General features: G+C 33.3%; 1 protein-coding gene across 1 annotated transcript; it reads left to right on the forward strand.

Annotated features, from left to right (window-relative positions):
* Positions 1-19,652: 19,652 nt before the first annotated feature.
* Positions 19,653-20,511, forward strand: LOC149561459 (uncharacterized). Its single transcript, XM_089823792.1, has 2 exons — positions 19,653-19,784; positions 19,885-20,511. Exons 1-2 carry the CDS (start codon positions 19,718-19,720, stop codon positions 20,253-20,255), a joined length of 438 nt encoding a protein of 145 aa, XP_089679918.1. The 5' UTR covers positions 19,653-19,717; the 3' UTR covers positions 20,256-20,511.
* Positions 20,512-21,630: the final 1,119 nt, after the last annotated feature.

Consider the following 21,630-nt stretch of genomic DNA (forward strand, 5'->3'; position numbering starts at 1 on the left):
ACACTAAGCATATGTTTGGGTGATATAAGATTTTCCTTAGACCACTGGATGCTCATGCATCACAAAAACTCTTCAATTATAAAAAATAGATTTAAAATTCATTTGTTTTATAATGAATATTAACAAACATAAACTTTAATCTTGTAAATATAATCTAACAAAAATATTACATATTTATTTAACAACTTCATTTACATTTTGACATGAATTTTATTATAAATAGATTAATATTTTTTGAAAATTATATATTTAGAATGATACTAAAACATTTAATTACAATAGAATTTCTTTGATATTTGTACAACAATATTTATTTATTTTATGGAGATTCGGCTTTTTAGCCTAGTTTCTTTGGTTAAGAACCAAGGACTAATGGATATCCGTTCCACCAAATTTGACGAGGCACAATCCCAACCTGATTCCTTTTAGATGTCGACCTTACACTCAACAATAAAAAAGATCTATATTATTATTTTTATTTCTATAATAGTTTGGTGGAGCTTAGCTTTCACCCTCGAAATACAAGTAACAAAACCCTAAAATTAAGGTCGGGGCCGAACAAATTACGGAGTTTCATCTTTATCTAGTTGGAGACTAACGAAGACTACGGTATATGGAAATCTTGCCAGCCTTACATATCTTTATTTTATTCCTTATATCTTCCAACGCATTCTCTTCTTGATTTAGACATTACGGTTTGTATAGATATTTTGGTGTCACTTTTAGCCCATGATTTTCTCTCATAGCTGTAGAAGCAGTCAGCGATTTATATATTTAGATCTTGACCATATATTGGTGTACCGTGTGTAGTTTTGGAGATATATGATTATATGATTTAGAAGATTTTGTTCCGCATTTTCGTAGAACTGTATTTCTGTTTTTCTGATGCAAATTCTAAGGCTTATTAATGTATTCTAACTAGAATTAGATTTTGTCTCATGAAAACAGTCATCTAATTTGGTGTTATTGAATCGTTTTTTGAGGTTTTTTATTTAAATGAATACCATGAATTCTTTTTCAAGTGTAAATATTGTATTGTTGTAGGTTGAATTCTTTATAAGTGTAATGATTGTTAGTTTGTCTAAAATTATTATATTTATAAATAATTTCAATATTTATGTTACATATGTTTAACAAAAATTAAAAAAAACATTTATATAAACATGAAAGATTAAAGATAAGATTATTAATATTAAATTTGATTGATAAATCTATATAAAAAAATCATAAATCCACCATAATCAAATTGTTTATTTTGATAATTATTTTATCATCTTTCTAAAATTTTGTTTATTAACTACTATAATAATTTATTTTTCTTATTAAAAAAATAAATTAATATATTAATTTAAGTATTTTCATTAAAAACTTATACAACAAAAAAGGAGTTCTATTTATTCAATTTATGACATTAATTTCATAGTCTAACAGAGTATTATTTTTACAATTATTTTATTTATATATTTTATAATATTACTTATGATTTCTTAATTATAAATCTTCTATTTTACTTTTCACTATTAAATTATTAAGAACGACTATCCTTGTAATAAATTAAATTTATTTAAAAATATATAAAAATATCAATTTTTATTTAATAATATTAATACAAATACAATTAATTATTTCCTCTTCAATTTCTACCAATTAGATACAAGTAATTTTTATTTTACATTTAAAGTTTTCAAATTTGTAATATTTATTTGTGAGAATTTTAATTTCTAAAATTGATAAAATTATTTTTCTTTACTTGATTGGTTCATATAATTTGAGTCTTATAGGAGCTCATTTGAATAGATGCGTATATTATTGATGAATAGTTATTTTCTATTAATAATTAATATACTAAGATTACAATTCACAAAAAAGGGTCAGGGGATATAGGATCACCCTGTGAGAGTTCATACGGCCGAAGTCGGAATCATAAACTATTCATCAAAAAATAATATAGAAAGTAACTTTAGACAGCTAAAGCAGTGCCTACTGAGGGAGGTGGCTCATCACGATCATGAAAACCTCAATCATCTTTGGATTGGGAGGCGAGCTAGGAACAATCTAGCCGTCATCAGCAGTAGCAAGATTAGTGGCCTAGTCTACATCTTTTATCTTTGGCCATAGAGGTGAAATTGCCAGATCCAGGCAAGGCCATTTCCCAAAGAGCGCCCGTCGAGCATCAGGAGGAGGAGCCAGGGACTAGCTAGTGCCACCATAGGGCAGAGAAGCCAAGCGATGCCTCCATCCACCATCGCCACTATTAGGAGAGTGGTGACAGGAAGCTTGGGAGCACGAGGTGTGCGAGTGGTGACCTCTAGGCATCAAGGTATCAACCAAGGCATTTGGAGGAACTCTGGCAATAGTGCAAGGGGCATTGCCCCAGTGGTTAAGTAGCTCTTCTAGGTGAGTCACCTCCAAGGCCACTTTATTTGCTTGAACTTGAATCTGCATAGTTACATTATTACAAATGCACGTCTTAGTGTACATAGCAATATTAATATCTAGAAAACTGTGAGTGGAAAGAACAACATTTCTATCTTTCCATATAGTGAATAAAATATCCATCCTGAAGGTATGCTAAATTTGGGTAAATTTTTGAGGGATTCTAGGGGAATCACCCAAAATAACCATGTGCCAAGAAAAGGATTGAGGCTTGAATGGCTTAAAGAAGTCATGAATCTAGTGCTAGTGATTTTGAGCACGTCTACAAAACTAGAAAATATGCAAGAAAGACTCTGGTTGTCCACAGAAAGGGCATCTAGGATATAGAACCCCAATATTCTTGAGTTGAGGCCCTAGGGGAAGACCTTGAAAAGTTAGGCACCAAGAAAAATGGGAAATCTTGGGTTCTATAATAGCATTCCAAATAGTGTCAAAGTGCTTTCTCCATTGAGAAAGAAGATTGCAAATGCCATCTTTGGTTGAGCATGTCCACCATCGGCAAATGGGGAGAAAGCCATCTATAACCTAGACTTGGTTTGTAACTAGTGAAAGGAGTGGTAGGATACCACTTCCAATCATGCCACCAAGGTCTAACTAATTTAATACCCACTTTATGGATTAAGTGCATTGGAATTGAAGAGACCAATAAGTCAAAAGTCTACCGATTTGAATGGGCAAGATGGTACTGGACTTGCATATCTTCCTAAGATCAAAAACTCATGGAAACCCTAGAGAAAAGATCTTTAGGAGTCTTGATGCCTCATTTGAAAAAATGCAGAGCACTAGCACCTTGAGTCTTGGCAAGGGGAGTACCTTGGATGGAAAACAGGGGAGACTTGTTGTGGGTTCACAACACACACCCCATTTTGCCTACAAATGGGGACCCCCTATTTTATTTTTTGGCTTTCTGGATTCCTAGTCTAGGGTCCAAGTTTTTTTTAGGATTTTGTCTAGTATTTTTGGTCAAATATAGGTCTAAGTTTGAAAACCTAGATTCTAGAAATCATCATTTGAGAGGCTAAGTCATCTTTTGTAAAGAAAAATGTGCACCTAGCGCACCTCCTCAGGTGTACTAGTGTGCTAAAAATAGTAAAATGGGAGGCATTTTTCTATGCAAAACCTTAAAAAAAAAGCAAAACCTCTTATTAAGGTGTGTAGTAGTGCACCTAATTAGGTGTTCTACTACACACCCTAATAAGTTCTCAACACTTTCCACATAAGATTTAGAGGGTGCGCATTAGCGCACCACACACTTTTCAATGGTAGAGTTAGACACACCTAGTGCACCTCTGAGGTGTGCCAGGTGTACCTTTTTTGCTTATAAGGGTTGCAAAATTAGGTTTTAGGTGTCTCAATCTTATGGTTTTTGGGTTATGTTTGTGTTATTTTTAGGGTTGATATTAATGGGTTTGATTTTCAACTTTTTAGACTAATGTTTTCTTCTTTATGTAGATAAAAAAGGCATCCTCAACTTGTCAAGGTCATAAATTTTGACCTAGAGCTCGAAACTCAAAACCTTTTACACCATTGGAAAGAGAAGCTAGAAATCTAATTTTAGTCCCTAAAATAGAGAGCCTTCGACTATCTAGTTTTAGGGACCAGTGAAAGTTTTCACTTGAAATTCTAAGCAAAAGACCTCCAAAAAAGCCAGTTAAAAGGACCTAGAAAAACTTGTAAAAAAGTATGAAAAATTTCCAAACATTTGATCATTTTGGAAAATTTGGATCACTTGGTCTCTAACTCGAAAGGATCAGATAGTTGGAGAGAAGAAAAGATCAAAGATACAGAGGTTAGACATCTAAACTAGAATGGGTTCTTCATCTTATGCAACTATTAATGACAAGATTCAACACAAGTGCCCTTGAGATTTTAGAAGTAGAAGGAGTTTAGGTCTATGAAAGCTTTTGGCTATAAAGAGGGTATAAATCATCAAAACAGTCAAAGTAAGTACACAAAAGTGATCTAAAACCCCATTTGAACAAAACCCATAAACTATTTTAAAAACCAAGAACTTTGATTTTTTAGCAAATTGAGCACCTTGCACAAATTTCATCAAGGTGAACAGGTGCGTTGATGCACTGGTGTGCTATTTTGAGAAAATGTGCTTCTTTTGAGGTGCACTGGTGTGTAGGTACACTTCTTTCTGAGGTACGTTTCTGCGCTAGGTGCTCTGGTGTGCTTTTTGAAAAGTTTTGAAGAAGTCTAAGGTGCACTTCTTTTTGAGGTGCACTTTTTCTAAAGTGTGCTGATAGTTAACTATTAGTTCTAAAATTAGAGCTTTCCATGCATGGGAAATCATTATGACAATAGTTTAGCTTTGACAGTTGGCTAGTAAAGGTTGAGCTTTTATTTTTGACACTTCCAGACACTTCTACATCAACTCATAGTTCTCTTTTTCTTGTTCTCTCATAATTTCTTTATTTTATGACATGTAAAGGCTCATGCATCCAATTAATGATATAAAATGGATGGAGTCCTACTAAGCATTGGTTAGATTGTTAGTTTGTATATAATTAGTTTATTTTATTAAGTTAAAAACATATTATTGCATGAATATATCTCTCACTCTCAACACAAATTAAGGAGACAATTTCTTATAAATACTAGATTGTAATATGTATTCTAGGCTACTATTATTTTGCAATAAAATTATACTTATGGTGCTTGCATTTGGAGTGTAGTGATTCTTGCCTAAATGTGTCATATTTTTGTGAATTTATGTTCATGGAATTGCAATTGAGCCAAAAGTTTATTGCTTTGTTTATGGTTGTGTGATCTTTTAGTTCTAGTGTTTGCTATGGTTTGATGAATTTCGTTGACATATCTAGCTCGAGAAGAAATCACCAAATTGTGCCTACATAGCTCTTTGTATCACATGAGTGCACTTTCCATGGCCTTGCAATTTGATGAAGAGAAAAACATCATATGATTATTAAATTTTCCCATCGACGATTGCATTAGTGGAATCAAGGAAGCGTTGCTCTTTTTTTCATTGGTTACCTACCAATTTCTTTGAAAGCTTAACTTGCAAATGTGTTGTTTTCTATAGCTTATGTCCATTAGGATTATAATTTTATGTTATTTTCTTTACTAACCCCTTGTTAAATTAAGGAATTCATATTAGTTGCATCATTAGATTTCATTCATTGAAAAATAGAAAAATACAAAAACATAGTTCTTTTGTGTGTTTAATTTTGAAATTGTGAATAGGTTCTACATCTCATCCAAAATCAAACAAACCAGCAAAGGCATCCCCATAAAAAAAAAACATTTATCTTCAACTGAGCAGATTCCAGCAGGTCACAAGATCACCCAGAACCTTGGAGTTGATTCACAAGATTGACTTTTCAAGAGAGGAGTTCAAAAGGATTCCTACCATTAAGCATCATGCAAAATGACAACTCAATAAGACCACAAAATGTTCTACTGATTCAAAGAGAGTCCATTGTGGAATGCATCACCAGACCAGCAAAGCCAAGGCTTAATAGCTTCCCAAGATTTCCATATGCTCTTGATAACAAAAGAGCCATGTATGATCAATGGCTCCTAGATGATGAGAAGGGTGTGAAAGCCAATCCCTTTCCATGTAGGCCTATTCATGGAAAATCTGAAAGAAATGGAATGTCAAACCAAAATCTTTTAGGCTTCATCACCAGTGATGGCACAAATAATCCATTTGGCACATAGAAAAAGGCCTTTCCTCTATATGGAAAGCAAGCCAAGGCCTCCATATTCTTTTGGGAGACAACAAAAATCCTAAGCAACTTTGTGAAAGCCATGATGATCGGAACTAGAAGCCCAAAGAAAATCACAAAGCAATCTTTTCGATTTCTGATAGGAAGATTTAGAAGGAGCCCAACAAGAATAATAATAGACATGAGTAGCTGCAACAACTTTTGAGCAAATCTAGAATTTGCTTGCAAGAGAAAGCAATTTTGTAAGCCAAAAATCTAGCTTCTTGGTGATTTTGGCAAGCACTGCATTCCATAGATCAATAGGTGAAGCCTGAAAAGCAAATAGAATGCCAAAAAAGCAAAAGATCTTCCTATGAGTGACCCATTTCAATTCAAACTGGCTAAGCCAAGGTGACACTGGCAAGAAAGATTAGTAGTAGCAGAGCATTTTATGCCATTAACTAGAAGATTCAAAGGCTTCACAAAAAGTGTCAAGGAAAATTAAGGCATTTTTGATGTTTTCTTCATCCTCCAAAAGAGTGATAAAGAAATTATCAACAAAATGACCATTGACCAACTGGGAAGATGATTTTGGCAAAGAAATGCCATGAACCAGTTCTGAAGACATAGAGTGGGCTAACAATTAGCCAAACCCTTCAACAACAAGAACATAAAGCATTGGATCTAGAGAACAACCTTGCCTGATGGAACAAAAAAGCCCAAAGGCATCATATTAGGAATTATTGATGGTAATGTAGGCATTAGCATCACCAAAGAGCATTTCCATAGACTACATGAAATTGGTACTAAAACCAAGAGCTTGGAGCATAGCCAAAATAAAAGGCCATTCAATGTGATCATAGGATTTAGTAAAATCAATCTTCAAAAAAATAGTTGGCTACTTGGACTTGTCAGCCCACTCCATTACTTCCTAGACAACAATAATATTGTCAAGAATATATCTAGACTTGATAAAACCAGTTTGCTCAAGCCACACAATTAAAGGCAGAAGGTGGTAGATTTTGAGAGAAATTGCCTTGGCAATAATCTTATAAGACACATTCAAAAGGGAAATGGGTCTCCAATTGCAAATAACCTCAAGATATCCAACTTTAATTATGAATTTAATATTTCCTTTATTTATAATGACTCCTAAGCTTTTAGAATGATAGGCTTCAAGATAAACTTTGTGCAGATTAGGACCAATATGCTCCCAGAGGTGTTTTTAAAATTCACAAGGAAAACCATCACACCTAGGGGATTTGTCATTAGCCATGGAGTGAATCACCTCCTTAAGGTCTCAAAGGGTAAGAAGTTGCTCATAGAAAGCACGTTGCTCAATAGCTAGGCAATTTGGAGTAACTGAGATACACTTTCTGAGAGCTTCCTCCTGAGCAACCGAATTTCCCTACGAAGAAAAAACATTCTCATAGCGACGAAAAAATACTTATAGGATGTTAGGGAGACTGGAGAGAATAGAAGTGCCTTGTTTGATTTTTTTAATCCCAAGATTGGTATGATGGACTTGAAGAGCCTAGAAGAACTCCTTCGAAGCCTTATCACCAACCTCCAAACAATGAAGATGAGCTTTGATTTGTGCTCCTCAAGAAGCATAATTGTTAGCAACCTATTTATCATGGTGAAGTTTGGCAAGATGGATTTGCAAATTCACATCAAATGTATTAAGGGTGAGAGTCTCATAAGCTTTTTTGAGCTCAGAAGAAGTGGAGTCATAAGACCACTTTCTGAAAACTGCCAATATTGCCCATAGATGCATAGAAAAGTGAGTAGTTCTGGTAATGACATCATTACACCATTGGATTCACCCTAGCTAGGAATGTAGATGTGGCTCCAAATTCCAAACACATAGGATACATGAGCAATGGTGGAACAATGCATCAACACAGACATGTTGAGGAAGAATTGTGACTTGACAACTTTCTAGACAGGTGTTTGCCATGAAATGAAAAACTAAATGGGATAGTGGTCAAATAAGTCACATCTAGTAGGGGAATGACATGTAAATCATGATCCTCAATAAAGGAGAAATAATATTGTGCAGTAATCATGGCACAATCAAGATGCTTTAAAATGTAGCCAGCTTGAAAGTAGGACCAAGTGTGCCAAACCCCACTATGTTGGTGGCAGTTAGTATTGGGATAAAAAAAGGCCCAATTTATTGCACATGTAGTATCAAGCTTCCCTTTCCCCAACTATCTAGTGAAAGGGAAAAATGTCATCTTTGTCAGAGGCCACTTCAACCATATTGAAGTCACCACACATAATCCAAGTAGTTGAAGGCAAGTTGTTAGCCAGCCAGCCCCACATCTGAGATCTTTCTACAACATCATTGGAAGCATAAACATTAATGACTCCAAAATAATGATTCTTAATAACAAGCAATAGCCAAATAATTCTATGCATGGGGTCATAACTGTGCAAAATAATAGCAGAATGAAGACGAGGTGATAAGAGAGTAACTACACCACCTCTGCTAGCTTTGTGTTGAGAGGAAAACATAATGCCATTTGGCCAAATGATGTTACATGTAGAAGAAAGCATGAAACTAGAAATCTTAACTTCTTGCATATAAAGAAAATCTAAATTTCCAAGTCTATGACGAGTGTCTCAGACATAGTAGTTTTTGGAGAGGTCTATAAGACCTTGTACATTCCATGATAAAAAAAAATCAAGAAAATTCTTTCATATGTTCCTTGTCCTCAAGAGAGGAGTAGCTATTCTACAAGAAGGTAGAAACCTAGCTACAGTTAACAATTTTTCTCGTCTTTACTATTATACTTTGAAACTTGAATTATAATATTTGAAACTTGTTTCTTGGGATTGAGGATGGCTTCATGAATACTCTAACACAATAGATGTATTTGAACTTCAAAACTTTTTATTCATTATTTATTATAATACTTTAATTCTTATGGTGACTTATAATTCATGACGATAGAAACTCTTCCTAAATATTACAAAACAAGAGATGTATTTGAACTTCAATATTTTTTGCTCACTATTTATTATAATACTTTAAACCTTTTGGTGAGTTATAAGTTATGAGGACAAAATGATGGGGGAATAACTCAAGACAAAATGAGCATAAAAGGAAAAGGAATTTTATTATTATAAAATATTATATGCTATTACATTATATACATGGAAAATAGACTTAACTACATAGCCTATGGGTTTATAATGTTATTAGATTTTGGAGAAAAATCCTTCTCATAGTACCTTCTCCCAAACTCCACAAAAATTGCCTTTACAATGCAATAAATGACCTTAAGTAATCTGAATTTTTTTTAGTTATAGGAACACATTTTAGAATATCTCATTTATCATCCACCAAAAAAGAATAAGGTTGTAGAAGACAATTCAAAAGTCATTGAAAAAAAGAAGAATCCAAAAATTGTAGTCCAACTTTCAGAAAGTATAACTTCTGATCAGAGACCCTAATTGAAAAATCATTTATATTTTTGAAAATCTCTCCAATTTCTCTATAACCCTATACACAAGCTTTGCTAGTTCCCCATTTTTTAGGCATAGGCAAGGTCGTTTAGTGCCTCAAATTTGAGTTTGAAGTGTTCTTAGTGTTAGAGTAAACCACTAATTTTATTTTATTTATTAAAGTATAACTTTTGATCAGAGACCCTAATTGACAAATCATTTATATTTTTGAAAATCTCTCCAAGTTCTCTATAACCCTATACACAAGCTTTGTTATTCCCTCATTTTTTAGGCATAGGCAAGGTCATTTAGTGCCTCAAATCTGACTTTGAAGTGTTCTTAGTGTTAGAGTAAACCACTAATTTTATTTTATTTATTAAAGTACCTTTACTCCTTTTCTAAGATTTCACTTTATGCACTTTGAATTTCCATTTAATAATTAAGTAGTAATTACTAAATTTCATTTACCTCTTAGGTTTTCCCTTTTATATTTTTGATTTCCTTCTATAAGGATTGATCTTTTGTAATTATCTCTCATCTTTTCAGTTAGATAATATACTTCTCATATTTTCAGGAAAAACTCTTGCCTCTTCTTTGTTTTTTCTTCTTTATAATAGGTTCTTGCATGAAGGTGTTCTTTGGGTTTTTTAAAGATTTGTGTTGCTCAAATCCTTCATGGTATCAAAGGCAGATCTATTGTAGCTTGTTTAGTATTTGGAGAAAAAGAAGAATGATGGTTTGACAAAAAAAATCTAGTATTTTTTGGGTATTTTCTATGAAAATAGTGACATCTCTAAAATTTGAAGCACTTTGATGCCAAACAGACCTCATAGTTAGATTCAGAAGATGTCAAAACCCCTATTTTCATATAAAATTTGTCCAATTTGGACACAATTGGAACTTGAGGCAAAAAAATATTGCTTCCAGATTGGGCACATTTCTCAAGTTGACAATTTTCTATTTTTCAGCATGGAAATTGAGGTTTTCTGGCTCAAAAATCAAGAATTTTAGGCTTGCATATCAAAACCTATAGTTCAAAATTAAGACTTTTTGGCATGTGGATCGAGATTTTTTTGGCACATAAATTGATATTTGGCACATGCATTGAAATTTTTTGGCACATAAATCAAGATCCTATGGCCCATAAATTGATATTTTCTAGCATGCAAATTGAGGTACTTTTACACAAAAATCAATGTATTTTGGCATAGATCCTGAGGTGCTGGCTACCTATTTTTTGTTCGAAGCCACATGATCATTTTTATCTTCTAGGGGTGCAACTTGCTCATTTTAGCTCTATTTTTTGATTTAAAAGAAGTGTCAGAAAGATTTTCTCAAGCCCTATCCAAATTGTCTATTATTTTCATCAGTATTTCTCAAAGGTACATGTGTTTTTCAACTGAAGCATTTTTTCTCTCTTCTTGTTTACACATTCCTTCTAGTAGCTAGGGTTCAGTTTTTTGTATTGTAAGGAGTATTTTATATTATTGTTTATGTTATTTACAATAGTAAACTAGAATTTTTCCAAAAAAAGTCCAACACCTTCTAAAAAAAATAGTTGAGACCTCTTCTTGTCTAGTATAATTGGCCCTCCATAACTGTCACACATGGAAGACCTTGACAACATGACTTCTCTAGTCAAAAGGGTTGTGGTCTAATTTAGATGCAGTGCAACTAGTTTTACAGAGGTCTTTTGAGGTCATGTAGTATAGGAACAAGATGGATGAGATAATGGGGTAGATTTCTTTATAGGTATCTGATAGTCTACAATTTCATCTTGATGGATGCAAGACCCCTCTAGCTATGTGGACCAAGTTTGAAGGCTTGTTTGGTATAATGAATGAGTTCATGGCACTTCAGATTGAGGTAGAGCTTACCTCTCTTGTACTAGATTCTTTTCCTTCCATAGAGTACTTCTTATGAATTTCAATCAATAGAGATCTTTATTATAGGGTTGTGAGAAAACTAAGACTGACATTGAGTGCATCTACCTAATTCTATCTAAGCTCCATTGGAAATTTCAGATTTTTTCTTCTACCTTCTATTCCACCAAAGGTGATTTGGGTAATAGATTTACCATGCCATCCTTTGAGGTTTTTTGTGACCATTTGACTCAAGAACAGGCTAAGCTCTCTCAGTTGGATTCTCTCACAAGCTCACAGCCTTATGCATTGGTAGCTCAACCATCTTTAGGGACAAAGGAGAAGATACATAAACCTCATTCTATAGAGTCTCAGATTGATTCTAGCACTCATAGTTCATCAAGGTCACCTCCTCCTAAGGGGGCTAAACCAAAGCTAGAAAGATAGAAGTGTGATTATTGTAATAAGCCTAATCATGATGAGTCACAATGCTATGAGAAGAAGTTAGATGGCTATACTAAATAGGTTTATGATTTGATAGATCTTATTCAAAAGAGCAACACTAATATTCCTTCTACTTCTCACATATCATCTTCATCATCATCATTTCAGTCAAATGATAAAGATATAAGAAGAAGTCATGCACTATGTGCAACTACTACTCCACCCTCTTTTAGTTGGTTACTAGATTCAGGTGCTTCACACCATATGGAAACTTCTTAGGATTTGCTCTCTTCTTTTGAGGCTTCTCCTACTCTACACATTTTGATGGGTAGAGACACTATTAAGACTATATGTGGGAACAGGTTTATTGGCATTGATGATGGTGCATTTCATGATGTACTTTGTGTTCCATCTTTGTCCTCTAACCTTCTCTCTATTTATAAGATTACACATAGTGGGACAAGGAAGAAGGTTGAGTTTGCATAAGATACAATGCACATCAAGGATAATGAGACATGCAATATTTTTTCTACAAGGATTGTTGATCACTCTTCCTAACTATACTCTTTCTCTCATTTTGGTCCACCATATTCACTATCAGAGACTCACTCTCCTTCTTCACGAGAGACTATTGAGGTGGTCACTTGAACTTATTCTCTGTTCTTGAGACTAGTGTTGTGACTTCTACACCCCCACCTCCTATTTAGATTCCATATATTGTACTGGATTACTCTTTAGCATTGCCTACCATTGTAGCTCCAATCATCGAGCCACCTACTATAGTTATTGAGAATATACCAGAGCACGAAAATCTCCACTCAAATGATAGATTCAATGCACTTGTTATTCCACCTCCATTAGAGATTCCATTTTTGGATTTTGATGCATTCTTCTTTGAGCACCAACTAGGACTTCTAGCTTACCCTTACATTTAGATGCTTCACCCTCATTGTTCATTGCCTTTATTTCTTTCATATTGGAGACACATTGGTATGTTCATTGACACATGAATTCTGCCATTCTAGGGGGGCTATGAAGTCTCAAGCTTCTATCATTGGGGGTTTATTGTACTTATGGTCTTGAGAGCATCTCTTTGGATATTTCATTTGTGCATCCTTTTCTATCTCTTTTTGGACTAGGGCTTTTTCCCACTAGGTTTTCTCAATTTCTCTATTTCATAGAAATTTGGTTGTGATTGGGTACCTCATCGAGCATTGTTGTTGGGACCCAAGTTTTCTTTCAGCATTGCATTGTAGTGTCATTACTTTTCTACATTTTTTGTAGCTCCATTGTTACTCATCTTAAGGGAGGTTTTAGAGTAAAGTGTTAATTTAATTTAATTTATTAAATTACCTTTACTCCCTTCTTAAGATTTCACTTTAAGCACTTTGTATTTCCATTTAATAATTGATTGGTAATTATTAAATGGCATTTTAAAAAATAAACTTACCTCTTCTATACTTTTTCTTCTCTCTGATAGGTTCTTGCATGCATGTGTTCTTTAAGTTTTGTGGATTTGTATTGCTCAAATCCTTCGCTTAGGGGGTCACTAAGAAACTTAAAACTATAATAGCTTTCAAACTGTAAAGCCTTTTGACCTGATTCTTTTTCTAGAATAATTTAAATTACAAGTACAATCATCCATCCAAATTATACCCTCTAACTCATCATGATTATGTCTCAATTACAAAATTACCTATTTTCTACACTGGGACATATCTCGAGGTTCTAAAAAGCAGTAACCCAGAAAGCCAATAGTGGAACTATCCAAGTAGGAATCTCTACTTGACCCAAATGGGTATCCATAAATACAAACACATTAAATAGAAACTAATACTAAGAATAGTTTTGGATGATACAGGATTGTCCTTACACCACTAGATGCTCCTACATCAAAAACCTAAGGTAAATTGAAAAGTGACCTTGTCACTTTATAGCTAGTAGAGGAAAAACCTAAATAGGAAACCTCCATCTTGGATAATCGGGTTGAATCTTCCAATGGTCATCCCTTCCACTTCACTAACCACTCCTAATATTGTATGATTTTGGTGCTCTGGCCTACACGACTATCTAGAATTTTTACTATCTCCTCCTTCTTAAAAGTAGGGATGGGGCATGGATCCAACATCAAATCCTCCTCTACTTCATCTTCACGATATTATGTCAAGTCTACAATATTGAAAATAGGGAACTAGGGATCCCATTTGGAAACTCACTTCATATGCATTTCTCAAATCATGTTTCTTCAAAATGTTGTAGGGATCAAATTTCTTCATCTTCATCTTATTATAGGTTCCTATTGTGAATTGTTCCTTCTTCAAGTAAACCATAACTAGATCCCCAATTTGGAACTCCTTATGTCTCCTATACTAATCTTTTCTAGTCTTATATTGTAGGTTCATCTTGGTAATATGTGCATGTACCTCCTCATGTAGGTTATTGACTAGTTTGGCAAAGTCTTCTACCTCAACACTAGTCCTCTCTCTTTTCTCCATCTTCCTCAACTTTAGTGCAAGCCTTGGACTAATCCCATACCCAATTTAGAATGGTGATCTACCAATACTCCTATTCAAAAAATTATTGTAAGTCTACTTGCAATCGAACCAAATTCCATCCGTCAGGCTTAACTCCTACTAAACACCTTAGCAAATTTCCCAAACTTGTATTCACCACTTCTATTTTTCCATTAGTTTGTGGATGATGTGCAGAAGTGAACTTTAATTTTTTCTTCAACTTCTTCCACAAAGTCCTCTAGAAATACCCAACAAATTTAGTATCTCTATCATAAATAATACTTTTTGGGAGACCATGTAGCCTCACCACCTCTCTAAAAAAAAAAAAAAAAAAAATATGCACTACATCATGAGTCTTGTGGCGTGGAATGAAATGTACCATCTTGGAGAACCTATCAACCACAACAAATACTGACTCATTACCCCTTTGTTTCTTTGGCCCTAAGAAAAAAATATATAATTACATCCTCTAGGACTTTGATGGAACAAGAAATGAATGATAAAGTTGAGTATTCTTATTGACTCCTTTGGTTGTTTGACATAATCGAGAACTCTACAAAAACTTCTTCACATCCTATGACAATTGAGGCCAAAAATAATATTCACTAACAATATAAATGGTCTTATCTCGACTAAAGTGTCATGCCATCCCTCCATTATTTTTCTCATTGATCAAGTTCTCCCTCATGGAACACCTTGGAATACATAATTGACTACCTTTGAATAACATACCATCTTGAATCATGTTATCCAACTACTTGGTCCTGGGTTCTTTATAAGCCTTCCAAGCCTCTACAAAGTCAGGATTCTTGGGCTATAAATTCTTTATTTTATCAAACCCAACCACTTCAACTTTCATTTATATCAACAATAATTGTCTACTACTTAATGCATCTGCAACCCTATTAGATCTTCTACTTCTATGTTTCAATACAAATGTATACCTCTACAAGAACAGTACCCATTTTAAATGTCTCTGGTTCAATTTAACTTGGCCATTTAGGTACTACAATGCTTAATGATCAGTATACAAGACAAATTCTTTTAGCAATAAATAATGCCTCCATTTCTATAAGGCTTGAACTATTGCATAGAATTCCAAATCATAAACATAATACTTCTTCTTTGCATCATTCATTTTTAACTAAAAAAGGCAGCATGCTTGCCTTATTGGCTCAACAAAGCCCCAATAGTACTACCACTTACATCACAATCCACTTGGAAACTTTGTTAAAATTAGGAAGTGCCAACACAAGTTACTCTTTCGTCTTGTTCAAAAACTCAAAGCTTCTTGCAACTCATGTAGTCCACTTGAACTTTTTTCCATCCCCTCTCATTGTTTCTGTTAGGGGTGCACATATACTACTAGAGTTCCTAATGAACTTCCTATTAAAACAAGTCAAACTATGGAATGTTCTCACTACAATGGTAGACCTTGGAGTAGGCCATTCCAGGATGAACTTCACCTTTTCTAGATCCATTTTGAGACCCTCACCTGATATAATAAAAATACAAAAAAAAAACCTAAATAGAATAAATCCTTATTGACAAAGCTACACTTATTCAAATTAATCAACAATTTCTCTTCCCTCAACCTCTTAGGACACTATGAATATGCAACAAATGTTCATCTAGAGACTTACTGAAAATCAAAATATCACCCAAATAGACAATAACAAATTTTCTCAAAAAAAATTGTAGTACCTCATTCATAAGTTGCATGAAGATGCTCGGTGCATTGGTCAATCTAAAGTGAATGGTTAACCACTCATATAGACCTTCTTTGGTCTTGAATATAGTGTTACACTCATCTCCATCTCTTATCCATATCCGATTATACCCACTCTTGAGATCTATCTTGGTAAAGCACTAAGCTCCACTCAAGTAGTCCATAAGACCATCCATCCTTGGTAGTACTTGATGGCTATCTTGTTTATATCTTGAGAGTCTATACACATCCTCCACCCTTCATCCTTCTTTGGTGACAATATTTTAGGTACTACACATGGACTTAGGCTATCTCGAATTATATTTTTCATAAATAGCTCTTGAAATTGTCTATACAATTCCCCAGTCTCAATAGGAGTCATCCTATTAGAAGCCTTGTTTGGCAAGCTAGCTCTAGGGACTAAATCTATTTCATGAATTATTTTCCTTACTGGCATCAACGATTTGGGGACATTATCATATATGATATCTCCATACTCACTTAATAGACCCAAAACTTCAACTAGAACTTCACTACTACCTTTTCTATCCTTTCTAGCAATTAAAGGATAACACATGCTAATGTTTCATGCCATCCAAAAAAAATCTTCCATCAACAAGACATACCTTAATAGTACTACATATCTTTTATCCTCCTTTATCAACTTGTGATGAATTCCATCCTTTTTTACAGAATAGATGTTTGCACAACCATCATGTATAGCATGCCTCTCATATTGCCATGTTCTTCCCAACAATAAATGACATACATTCAATAGGATGATGTCATAGAGAACCTCATCATGGTAACTCCCAATCTTGAACTTTACCAAACATTAGTTACTAACCAAGACCTTATGATCATCCTACACCTAGGCAATTTGATACGGATGCTGGTGTTTCTGCCTCTTGAGCTTTAGCTTTGAGACCATCTCCTTTGATATCAAGTTTTCAATTCTCCCACCATCAATAATCACATCAAAACATTTATCCTCAAACTTGCATTTGGTATGAAACAAACTCTTCCTTTGTCTAGGTTTAGTCTCACTTCTTAGCAAGACCCTTTCATTAACCAAAACCTCTTCTCTTTTTGCATCCTCTAAATATAATAACTTGGCATCATCATCCACATGAGCTACCCTTGCCTTACCATCATCTCTCCTATCGATCCTTCCTTGTGTTGAGGGAACTCATAGGCACGATGACCTTGTTCATTTTAGTGAAAATATGTACCACAAAAGCCTCCTCTTCTTGAACCTTGTCCACATCCTCTACCTCTTTATCTTTGGTCTCCAAAGTTTTGATCACAGGAATGGTTGAAACCTTCATTGCTCTAGTTTTAGTTGGTGCCCACATCTTCATTTTTCTTCTGGTCCTCATTTTAGCCTCCAAAAGACCTACCAATGCACCTTTGTCCTTGACCATGCCCTCTTTTCCTTCCATCAAATTTTTTGTTTAGCTTCTTCTCAACTCGTAAGGAAAATTGGTATTCCTCCTCAATGTCAGTCATTTAACAAGACTTAGCTACTCATGAATGCTAGGTCTTAACCCATTAAGGTAATAGGAAGCCTTCTACTTGTTTTATTCCTCATGCTCCATCCTAATAAGGATTCGGTAAAAATCATCTTTCTATTCCTAGATAGATTTTCCTCTTGTATTCAATACTTGCACTGACTTGAACAAATCAAGCTCATAGGACCAATAGGAGTGAATTGCTTCTTTATTTTTTCCACCATGTGATCCCATCTTGTGATGTTTCTCCTTCCCCTTATATTCCTTTCTAACTAAATCTCTTGCCACTAGATTTTGGCATGGCACTTAAGTCTGGCCTTTGCAAACTTAACCCTATCAAGCTCCTTAATATCTTCATACTTAAAGTATTCCTCCATCTCATTGATCTAGTCAATCAACTCATCTTGGTTTATATTTCTCGAAATCATGCCGACCTCAAGTTTAGGTCTTTTGACCAACCTGGAAATGGCCTTAAAAATCTTCTCCTTCACCTGGTTCAGGACTTCTTCTTCTTCTCCTTCCTGCACAACATCTCCTCCTCACTTTCATCTATTACGATAATATTCATCCCTCTACGGATCTCCTCTTGTAATGCATGAACATGTCTTTGGAGGGCTTTAACCTCAAGGGGAATACCTTCAACCCTTCCACCATGCTCTCTTTGTGGGGGCATCTTTTAACTATATCAAAATCCACAACCACACATTCCTAGTGCAAATTGCCTCATAGTCGATGCTCTGTCTACATAGTTAGGAACTCTTGCTCTCATACCACTTGATGAGGGTACAACCTAAGAAAAAAAATACAATGGGATAAGGAAAAATTGAATATAAAAAATAATATGTTATTACATTCAATACAAAAAAAATAGATACATGCCCTATCAACTTACAATGTTATCATATTTTGGAGAAAAAAACTCCTTCTTAAAGTCCTTCTCCCAAACTCCATAAAAACTTTTGAAATGACCTTAAGTAACCCTAATTAGGTTTAGGAATAGGAATAAATTTGAGAATATGTCATTTGGCATCCACTACCAAAGCATAAGGTTCTAGAAGACATGTCAGAAGTCAAGGCAAAATTAGAGGAATCAAGAAATGGCAGTCCAACTTTTGGGATACATAGCTTTCTATCTAAGATTCTAATTGATGAACTTCTTACATTTTTTAAAAGCTCTCCAAGTGCTCTATAACACCATAGGTAAGCAATAGGTAAGAGCCTGCAATGCAACGATAACTTGTGAGCCTTTCATGTGGGAGGTGTTGGGTTCGAATTTGCTTAACACATAATAATTGATAATTACAAAACTTAAAATGGATATCTAGAAATACAAACACATTAAATATAAACTAACACTAAGCATATGTTTGGGTGATATGGGATTGTCCTCACACCATTGGATGCTCATGCATCATAAAAACTCTTGAATTATAAAAAAAGATTTAAAATTCATTTGTTTTATAATGAATATTAACAAACATAAACTTTAATCTTGTAAAGATAATCTAACAAAAATATTACATTTTTATTTTACAACATCATTTATATTTTGTCATGAATTTTATTATAAATAGATTTAATATTTTTGAAAAATATATATATATTATAAATATATATTTAAAACGATACTAAAACATTTAATTACAATAGAAGTTTCTTTGATATTTGTACAACAATATTTATTTATTTTATGGAGATTCCACTTTTAAGCCTAGTCTCTTTGGTTAATAACCAAGGACTAATAGGTATCTATTCGACCAAATTTGTCTAGGCACAATCTCAGCATCATCCCTTTTAAATGATGAAAACCTTGCACTCAACAAGGATAAAACCTATATTATTATTTTTATTTCTATAATAGTTTGATGGAGCTTAGCTTACACCCTTGAAATACAAGTAACAAAACCCTAAAATTAAGGTCGGGGACGATAAAATTACGGAATTTCATCTTTATCTAGTTGGAGACTAACGAAGACTACGGTATATGGAGATCTTGCCAGCCTTACATATCTTTATTTTATTCCTATATCTTCCAACGCATTCTCTATATATTTCATCGTACTTTAATAATTGGATGGATCAACAATAGTGATTTCTCATTGCAAAATCAGAAACAATGAAATCTTCAATTTTCTTGGTTTTCCTCACTGTGATCAATCTCCATATAATCTCAGCACAAGATGGTAAGAATATCTTTTAGTCATTTATAATGATTATAATCTTTTGTTTCTTATAATCATTTATAAGCATCTGATATTCAATGTACATTGAATTGATACACAGATTTGGATAAAAAATCCACGCAAACAGGTGGATGCAAACTTGGGGACATCCAGGTGGGTCACATCGTTTATAAGGAGGAGATACATGAGAAGAAGCAAGAGGGGCCAGATATTTGGATAGTGCCAATCCAGTTTTGGGTTATAAATAATTGCAATAAATGTGATGCAAATGATGTTTCAGTAGTTCTGAGGTTTGGGGAGGGGAAAGAAGACTTAAAAGTTACAGTGTCTGTGATTAATGAGAAAGATTACAAGTCTCTTACTATACCTTCCAAACAGCATGTAGTACAAGATATTCAGATGGATGGAGATGGTCCTCATAGAATCCATGGATATGAAACAATTTCTGCCAACTTTAGTAATTGTAAATAAATTCATCTATTGATGAGCTAGGCAATAATTGCAATAATTGCACCTTAGAGACAATATAGTCATTTTTTAGAATTATATGATATGCAAGAATTGTTGAATTGGAAATAGCAAGCAAATAGGGAGTTCAAAATGATTTTGGAGAGGATTGCTGAGATCATGGTTTAGACATTGCAGAAAATGTGGGAAAGATTCGGTTGAGTGCTCTAACTGAACGAGGAAGTTTCGAATATATAGTGAATTCTTCTTGATTTAGACATTACGGTTTGTATAGATATTCTAGTGTTACTTTTAGCCCATGATTTTCTCTCATAGATATAGAAGCAGTCAGCAATTTATATATTTAGATATTGACTATAGATTGCTGTACCGTGCATAGCTTTGGAGATATATGATTATATGATTTAGAAGATAATGTTCCCCATTTTTGTAGAACTGTATTTCCGTTTTTCTGATGCAAATTATAAGGCTTATTAATGTATTCTAATTAGAGTTGGATTTTGTCACATGAAAACAGTCATCTAATTTGGTGATATTGAATCGGGTTTTGAGGTTTTTAATTTAAATGAATACCATGAAGTCTGTTTCAAGTGTAATTATTGTTGTTGTAGGTTGAATAATTTTTAAGTGTAATGACTGTTTGTTTGGCCAAAATTATTATATTTTAAATAATTTCTATATTTATGTTACATATGTTTAAGTGAAATAAATAGAAACATTTATATAAACATGAAAGATTAAAGATAACACTATTTATATTAAGTTTGATTAATAAATCTATAGAAAATTGATCATAAATCCACCATAATCAAATTGTTTACTTTTGATAATTATTTTATCATTTTTCTAAAATTTTGTTTATTAGCTACTATTCTAATTAAATTTTCTTATTAAAAAATTATTAATATATTAATTTAAGTACTTTCATTAAAAACTTATACAACAAAAAGGAATTCTATTTATTCAATTTATGACATTAATTTCATAGTCTAAATTTATAAATGCATTTTTACAATTATTTAATTAATATATTTTATAATAATACTTATAATTTCTTAATTATAAATCTCCTAATTTACTTTTCACTATTAAATTATTAAAAATGACTATCCTTGTAATAAATTAAATTTATTTAAAAATATATAAAAATGTTAATTTTTATTCAATAATATTAATACAAATACAATTAATTATTTTCTCTTCAATTTCCACCAATTATATACAAGTATTTTTATTTTACATTTAAAGTTTTCAAACTTGTAATGTTTATATGTGAGAATTTTGATTTGTAAAATTGATAAAATTATTTTTCTTATTTGATTGGTTCATATAATTTGAGTCTTATAGGAGCTCATTTGAATAGATGTGTATATTTAAA

Source organism: Cupressus sempervirens, chromosome 4 (genome assembly GCF_028749045.1).
Source record: "Cupressus sempervirens isolate cs-2001-9-10 chromosome 4, ASM2874904v1, whole genome shotgun sequence".
Lineage (NCBI taxonomy): Eukaryota > Viridiplantae > Streptophyta > Pinopsida > Cupressales > Cupressaceae > Cupressus > Cupressus sempervirens.

Coding starts and splice junctions, on each gene's coding strand:
- LOC149561459 (XM_089823792.1), top strand. CDS start 19,718: ATGAAATCTTCAATTTTCTTGGTTTTCCTCACTGTGATCAATCTCCAT. Junction 19,785..19,884: donor TATAATCTCAGCACAAGATG/GTAAGAATATCT, acceptor ATTGATACACAG/ATTTGGATAAAAAATCCACG.